This window comes from Acanthisitta chloris, unplaced genomic scaffold (genome assembly GCF_000695815.1).
Source record: "Acanthisitta chloris isolate BGI_N310 unplaced genomic scaffold, ASM69581v1 scaffold16289, whole genome shotgun sequence".
Lineage (NCBI taxonomy): Eukaryota > Metazoa > Chordata > Aves > Passeriformes > Acanthisittidae > Acanthisitta > Acanthisitta chloris.
In genome coordinates this window covers 1-8,741 of record NW_008693215.1, presented here as the reverse complement: position 1 = coordinate 8,741, position 8,741 = coordinate 1, and the positions used below count along the sequence as shown (strand labels likewise).

Below are 8,741 nucleotides of genomic sequence, written 5' to 3'. Positions count from 1 at the left end.
AAGAGAAGGTTGTGTGGAGACCTCAAGAGCACCTTCCAGGACCTGAAAGGGCTCCAGGGAAGCTGGAGAGGGACTTTCGGTTAGGAACTGCAGTGATAGGACAAGGATTAATGGGGATAAAATCAAAGATGAGAACTTTAGATTGGACACTAGGAAGAAATTCTTTACTGTGAGGGTGGTGAGACACTGGCACAGGTTGCCCAGGGAGGCTGTGGCTGCCTCGACCGTGGCAGTGTTCACAGCCAGGTTGGATAAAGCCTTGAGCAACCTGCTCTGGTGGGAGGGGTGCCCAGGGCAGGGGGCTGGCACTAGAAGATCTCCAAGGTCTACGCCAACCCTTAACATGCTATGATTTTGCAGTCCTGCTTTTTAAAGCTTGCCATAAAACACAGTCATAAGTATTTTAATTGTGTTCAAGGATTTGTCTCATAGCAGATAATGTGACTACCTATTTCCATGCATTTCAAGGGTATTATGCCCCAGAACAACCTTCACAGATGCATACGGAGTTCTTATGGAGACTTAGCTAAGCAATGCTTTCCTGTGTTTTCTTCATGAGGCTCTTGCCACATCATGCTGATTTGACGTATTTCAAGAGACACTGCAAAACAACTATCTTTGTTTAAGAAACAAAGCAGAATGTTTTACCTTGTTACTACCTGGTGTGTTTGAATTCTGTTTGGGCTTCCAAAGGATTTTGCCAAGCCAAAATCAGCCAATTTTAGAACTCCATTTTCATCTACCAGCAAGTTATTTGGTTTAAGATCCTGTCAGTATAGAAAGCAAAGAGGAAGTTTTGTCAGTATTGGTAAGAACAGACATACAATGAATCTCCTGGCAGATGTGTCACCACAGTATTCCAAAATGAAAGTTTTTGATTCTTTCCTACATTATAAGGAAAAAAAGTCTCATCTGACTGGAGATCCTTTTATGTAAGTATCTAAGTGAAAACCACACCAGTAATGCTTAACATTTCTGGTACTGGTATTGTCTCTCCAAAACAGCTAATATGAATCACTGTGGAGGGAAAGTGCCTGCACTTCAAACCTTCATTACACTTTAGGCTCAAATTCTCTCCAGCTTCTGTTAGAGCACAAAGATTGCCAATTTATCACAGACTTACCCTGTGTAGGATCCAATGCTGATGTAAATATTCTAATCCTTGAAGTGTCATTAGCATATATGCCTTGATGTGGGACTGTGTCAACACAATACTTGTATCCTTTATAATAACCTGCAAAGTGTTAAAGTGATGGTAAAGCTCAGCACACAACTTCCTTCCATCCTTTCAGCTCTCAAGTTATTTCAGCCTTTAAGTTCAAATTGGCAGTCACATATTTTCTACCATTCTCATCCTTTTTCCAGAAAAATAAGGTTCATTCTGGAGATCAGAAATTGAAATGGGAAGTCCAGATAGCCTACAGGGACTTTGCACAGCCAGCAAAGGAATAAAACAGGTGGGAAACAAGTTTATTATTTTGTCTCAATTCCATGTTGATACACGAATTTCCAAGACAAAGACGTACACAAAAATGATGCCTCAGTAAACTTGAGATTACTTCTTCTTCCTCTGTACAACCAAAGCAACTAATCTCTGCAAATGAAGTGGTTTCCTCTGGAGGTATGGCCACTTTGATACAGCCTGTCAGTATTTTCTTGTAATATTTCAGTCCTTAGCAGTACGTGTGTAATGAGGCAGCTTAACAACTACATTAATTTCAGTTCAGAGTAGATATCATGTGTGCATCCACAGATCTGTCATGCAGTGCTGTCCTGGACAGGCTTCCAAAATGAAGGCTCTCATATCAAAATGTCACATACTTATGCAAAGAGGAAGGTCTTGGAGAATGGAACATCTGTGATATACTGATCTGCAGTTACCTGGCATTGCCACATCTGAAAAAATGCTTCAGGTGCATGTGATTTTAGTACCATCATCACCTGGTATACTTTGGTATCACATGTACTTGAACATGTTTGGTATTATGCAACTGCACTCTGAGAAACTGGTCTATGACTGAGGTTCTACACTCAGACTTTAGTCCTGGGAAACTAACACAGCAAACAGTTTCCTGAAGATCCTGCTGACAAGTATTTGAAAGTAAATGACTAATTCATCTGAGAACTCTCAAAACCTGAAATTACTCAACCCACTTTTAACATGTGATCTTCTTCAACTGATAAAGTCAACTCTCTGACATGGACAAATATCCTGTTAATAGCCTGTTAAAGTAGCATTTTCAAAAACCATTTGAAGATACTGAAATAAAAGTCTTAAAAAAAAAATCTTACCTCTAGATCTGTTTCCATAAAGTCAAACACCAAGCTAATATTGGACTTGTGTCCGAAAGCATCTAAGAGCTGCAAAACAAAATACATTGTGATGAATTATATTCTCATGCTTCCAGTTTTCTGAAATTCAGCACCACTGTAGTCTGCATGTGGCTTTCAGCTTGTTGACCCTATTTAAGGTTTTTGACTCACAACGAGAAAAAATTCTGACTCAGTTTAGCTTCTTAACTCAGCTTACAAAAAAGAAAAGATCCTCATTAAGTTTGGTAATAACATTTTACACCATCGTCCCTCCTTCCTGGAGATAGTAAAAAAAGAGAAAGAATTAACTTTATCATGTTAACTACAACAGGTAATAGAATGCACACTTTGCTCTCTCCCCCAAACTTTGCTGTTCTACAAAACTCCTACCCTTCCTTAAGACTACTGTTTGCCCGTAGATTCAGCTCAATGTATTCACTTCCTGTGAGTATGCAGCTTTTAGAAGTTCTAAGTGTGTGGCTTATTAACTTCTTTTCAGATTCCCTCAGGTGCATACTCATCTCTGTAGCAAGCTCTCCATGATAAATAAAGCTCGTTGGAGGGCTTCCAAACAGCCCTTTCTTAGGATGAAGCTGTGTAATGACAGAATCAGTTTGCAATTTGAGATTAACATCCAGCTTGGTATTCTACCTTTGAGATGAGGAAGGTAAGCTCTTCATGATGTGGCTCACTCCTTAGGCTCAGCGTGATCACTGCGTGAATTGTCCATTTGCAAGACAATTTGTTTGAATAGCACCCAACAGCAGTGACTGTTCTGTTTCAGTGACTATGTTCTGCTCTTCCTCTGCAGAAATCATCGTAACACTAGGTGCTATGCAGGTGAGTCTACAGGCTTGGCCACTTCTTGCAGTTCATGCCCCTTACACCCCCAACATCCACACAAGTTTTGTCAGGTCTATTAAGCGGAGCAAAACGTTATCTGTTGTCTTTAGTACCTCCTTATGGACCTGCTGATCATAAACTTGCCAAATTCCTTTCTGAACTGCCGATGCTATTTGCTTCTACAATGCCCATGGCGACATAGTCTAGAAATCCACTGAGGTAAGCAGTACAATTTCCACTCCTGCTGCAAATAGGTTGTAAATACATCTCTTACTTCTAGTACTACAGGGTTTGAAACTAGCAGTTCTGCATGGACTCCATCTACCACCTGTTTTGTAGACACCCCCATTCCCAGCCTTTTCTTCTGGGTGAAGAATCCCTGACTTTTTCATAAAGAAAATGCTCCAACCCTTTGCCATTTTAGTTGTCCTTCTCTACATGCACATATAATCATAGAATTTAAGGGCTGGGATAGACCTTACAAATCATTTAATTCCAACCCCCTGCCCTGGGCAGGGACACTTCCTCACTAGATCAGGTTGCTCAAGGCTTCATCCAGTTAGTTCTCTGACTTGGATAGCTAAAGCAACCACTTTTAGAGTAAGTTCACAATCCAGAAAGAGGATATTTCCACTCAGAAAGAATTTAAGTATCTGGAAAATTCATATTTGGTCTAATATTTATGGCAGACACTCTAATTACTGTGAGCGAACATTAAAACACCTTTGGCTCCATCTGCAGATGTCTGCAGCAAAAATGTCTTTGGCTTGCAGCTCTGTAGCTGTAACTCTATCAAAATGCACCTGAAAAGATACAGGATTTACTCATTTCAGCAGAGACTTTAGACATCACATCCGTGTGCCAAAGCCTAAAGGCACAGGACTGCCCCTTTGTCACTGCTTACCAGAGTCTGTTTCTGACTGTCCCATATGAAGCAAACAATCAGGCAAGTTCAGGCCTACTCTCACTTGTAATTCTACCACAGAGATGCAAAATCAGGTAACCTAAACTTTCATGACTCTTCCCACTACTGATATCCACGTGGTCCCAGGCTAAGAAAACCTACTTTGAAATAGGCATTTTGCCGTAACAGTTGTTGTACTGTCCATTTTGACCTAGGGAAAAAAGCTCAAATAAAATTAAGTAGCAGTTCCATGACCCAACTAGTTTTAAATTTCAGTGTGAAACCTGTACCACAAGTATTTGAGGACTTCATTCTAGAAGTAGCATTCATTTTACTTACACCAATGATGTTTGGGTGGCTTAGTTCCTGTAGCAGTTTTATCTCCCTGAGGGCTGTCCTGTTGATTCCTACATTGACGGGGAGAAAAAAGAAAGAACAAAACTAAACCCCTTGGATTAAGCCTCCCAAAAACCCTCTCATTCTGTTACTCACTATTTATTACTACAAATTACATTCTCACCACTCAGCAATTTGTTAAATTACCAGTACATTACACAGATAAGCAACTTGTTGAAGAATAAAGTGGGCATGCACCTTCCACAGCAAATACATTTTACATCACAGCAATTTGGTTTAGATTAAGAAGCAACATGTTTCTCTTTTGGCAAAAATGGAAAGTCCTAGCAAAAGCCTAGGGAAATTAAAAAAAAATAAATCACCTTTTCCAGGTGCTTTTATTTTTAAAAAAAACACATTGTATCTTGCAAATATTATTTCTTCAAGGTGTGTCAGTTCCAGAGGGAAGAATACAAATGGTAAGCAAACCTACTGCCAGGAGAATACTGACAAAAATACACCAAGGAACACACTGGGGAACCCAAGCCCTCTGTGACCAGTTTTTGAGAGCGCATGGGTGTATAGGAGTCTATACCATAGCTAAACAAGTGACTAGTTCTTGTCTAACTTGCCAAAAATCAATAAGAAGGTAATGAGAGATAATCCTGATGGGGGAAGGGAAGTAGCTCTGAGACCCTTTCAGAGTGCACAAATAGACTATATGGAATTCCCTAAGATACAGTGATGGAAATTGTTAGCAATAGTGGATCATCTGACCCATTGGGTTGAAGCCTTTCCCTCTGCAACTGCCACTTCCTCTAACGTGATCGAGGTCTTGTTAGAACAAAGAATTCCTCAGTACAGCACAACAGAACGAGTAAATTCTGACAGAAGGTCTCACTTTACCTCCCAAGTTTTAAGGGATGCATGTCAAGCCTTGGGCATGAAATGGGACTTTCACACACCCTGGCATCTCCAAAGCTCCAGGTGGGTAGAAAGAATGAATGCTACCTTGAAAAGCAATACATCTAAGTTAATTATCAAAACTAAATTACCATGGACCAAGTGTTTACCCTTAGCATTATTAAGAATTAGAACAGCACCTAGAAGGGATCTGGGAATCTCCCCTTAGGAAATCTTACTTGGTTTACCTTATTCAGGAAACAGAGAGGGACTGCTGACTCCCAAATTAACTGATGCTTATCTCAGAAATTATCTGCCTACCATAACTCCTTCTCTTGCAGACTTAAGACAGAGAGGATTGTTACCCCAAACTGCACCCCTGGACTTTTATATACACTCATTAAAACCTGGAGATTGGGTACTAATAAAATCTTGGAAAGAAAATTAACTGATTCCTGCGTGGGAGGGCACCTTCCAGGTATTAACAACATCTGAGACTGCAGTCAGGACTGCTGAGAAGGGCTGGACTCCTGCCACCAGAGCCCAAGGACCAGTAGCCCTGCCTCAGGATGAGTGGACCATGACTACAAAGGATGACTCACTAAAGCTCACCCTCCGAAAGCATGAACTATAAAATATTTGGTGTATAATTAATGCTGTCCAGAGTCATATGGGATTAGAGGTAAAAATTACAGCAACCCTAAAAGTTGAGTTTGATTACACAGTATGCACTAAGCAACTTAGAAATTGAGGGCAAGGCTGGATTAACCTCTGTCCTTCCCACTAAACAAGCCCCATCTCTGTTAGCAACCAAGGAGGTGTGGAGAAGGGGAGGATGTTACACCAGACCTCAGCAGCTATGTAGCTGGTGCTAATAAGCAGCATTCTATTTATCCATACTGTGTCTGAAGACCCTTATAAATGGAGATAGCCTGCAGCAGGTCATGTCAAACTGACTATAAAAGTAAGCTGGTGCAGCTCTCCTGTGGGAATGGAGTGAGACGGGAGTAAGCAGGTGCAACTGGCCTGTGGGACTGAAGGACTAAGCAGTGATGAGAAAACTTCAGCTAAGGCAGCTAAAAGGATAATGAGCCTTGACTGACTGCCAAATGGCCCACCAAGGAAGGACACAGAGGTGATGATGGGGAAGGACGAGGAAGTAACAACCCCCAGAGGACACTGATGACCACCCTTTGACTCTGCACGCATGCACAGAGCCACCAAACCTATGCGACCAAAGGTGTGCTGATGCCCCAAGAAATTCGGACCTGCCTCATCCTGTCGTGTACTGGTCACATCAGGATAACACAGCAAAACTATGATATATAAGGCCACACACACCGTCTGGGAGGGCCACCAGAACTCGAGGACCACGCTGACCCCGCAGGGACACTGTTAAGGTTCTGTGCCTGCCGTCCCCTTCCGCAAACGGGATTCTGCACTAGACTACTCGTCTCATCACTCTTGGGGTCGGTGTGTACTCTGAATGGCTAGGGACATAACATTTCCCTTGGTGTGTGGGAGAGCATTAACAACCGAGGAGTTACCATGGAGAGGGGTGAGTCTAGATCCCTTTGGAAGATTAAAATGGAACTGCACAATCACCACTGAGGAGAGCCAAAGGCCACAAGGATGGTCCCTACTATCGGAAGCATCAGGTGCAGAACGTATTACTCATCAAGGCAGAAGCTTTAACAGATGGATGGGGCACTCCCCATGTAGGTGGATATGTAGGTATGGGGGATGGTGGCCCAGACCACCTGCTTGGTACTGGCCTCAATTTACTGCAACCAATTGTTCAAAGGCACAGAACAGCATGAGTCTACTTAACTGCTCATGGGCTAACCTGTTTCAAGGGATACACAGTCTTTCAAAGTTCTGGGAGAATCCTGCCAGTACTACAGACGACTGGTGGAAAGCTCCAAAATGGGTTATTTTGGATTTGAGGTAAAAAAGCAACAGAGAAAACAATTTTAAGGTCTTCTTTTTATCAACCTTTGTCTCTGCATGCACCACAAAAATAGAACAATGGAAACATCTGAAAACAGACACAAATACTCTCACCTGTCTTCAACATTTAAAGCACATAGATGCATTGATACAAAGAGGTATTTTAAACTCAGTGCTGATCATATTATCATCCACATCATGTTTGTATTCCACTAAAACTGAGAGGCTAAGCAGTTACATACCCACATATAGACACATACCCTGCATGCAGGTATCTATGCTGCTTTTTCCTGCCCCTGCAGTTTGGGAACCAGTTATCCACTCAGCCTTATACTGAGCACTGAGCTCATTTTTCTAAGCCAAGACATGGTGTGGGAAATTAATCTACCAAACTGCAAAAACAAAGCAAAGAAAGGACAGATTCTACAGCATGAACTTCTTCTAAAACTCACCGTCTTGAGCTTCTGTTCTGTTCCCCAGTTTGATCTGAAAATAAACATTTCATATTACATAAGACTAAGTTGATGGTGGGGAATAGCTTTAGTATTACTCTTCTAAAGGCAGAATGAGTTTCAGGGTAATGAAGCACTTTAGCTGCATTGGTTTTAGCTGATTGTTGGGGGTTTTTTTCCCTTAGAAAAAAGACTCTCTCTACAGAATGAAATTCTTACAGAAGCTTAAAAATAGAAATGATGGCACTGAAAACAGATGCAATGCAAACTGATAGCATAAAATGCTCTGTAGCCACAAAGCTTTATTGTAGCACTAATGAGCTTCTCCTCCGGGAGAAATGAGAGCTGCGGAATTGACAGTCATCTTGGGATGGTTCTAGTGAAGTCAGCACAGCCTGTGAACTTGGGCTGCCTTTCCTTCTGTCACAGTCATCTCCTGACCTGAAATGTCAGGTCCAGAACCTCAACACTCAAGCACTGGCAAAGGAAATCAGGCACAGGAGGACTAAAGACTGAGAACAAAGTAACAAAACGCCACTAGCCAGGAGTAATAAAGTCTGCAGTTTAGAAATGTGTAGGTTTTCTCTTTAATAAACCTCACTAATTACAAGAATTTTAAGTTCCAAACCAAACAACCCTTGAGAAAGACAGCAAAGGTTGTGCCTGTCTCCTGCAGTGGGGTGGGAACCACAGACAAGTTAAATGCATTAACTTAACCCAAACACTCCAAAACAAAGATACAAAATATCCCATTATCCATTAGGTCAGGTAGAATAAAAGAGTCACCAGATACCTGGATGTATTCTGATACGCACCTTCTTAATCGCCACGATTTTACCAGTGCTTCTGTCCTTTGCTTTATAGACAGTGGCGAACTGAGGAGAGGCAGAGTGAGGTCGGAGTGAGTGGGAGTGACTAGGGCAGAAGAGACCCCGACATGCTTGCCCTCTCCTCTCCCCTCCCTCCCCATTCTCCCCTCTCTCCTCCAGCTTTCCCCGCACTCTCCCCTCTCTCCCCCTACTCTCCCCACTCTGCCCTCT

At 42.0% G+C, this 8,741-nt stretch overlaps 1 protein-coding gene across 1 annotated transcript in view; it reads right to left on the bottom strand.

The window, feature by feature from the left end:
• Positions 1–8,576, bottom strand: part of CDK7 (cyclin-dependent kinase 7) — a gene marked incomplete at both ends in the record, with an annotated part of 9,339 nt that extends 763 nt beyond the window's left edge. Inside the window, 6 exons of the mRNA XM_009082998.1 lie at positions 649–767; positions 1,124–1,234; positions 2,293–2,361; positions 4,400–4,467; positions 7,702–7,735; positions 8,517–8,576. Coding sequence (XP_009081246.1) covers positions 649–767; positions 1,124–1,234; positions 2,293–2,361; positions 4,400–4,467; positions 7,702–7,735; positions 8,517–8,576 — 461 coding nt within the window. The remainder of the gene's footprint in view (positions 1–648; positions 768–1,123; positions 1,235–2,292; positions 2,362–4,399; positions 4,468–7,701; positions 7,736–8,516) is intronic.
• Between the last annotated feature and the right edge of the window lie 165 nt (positions 8,577–8,741).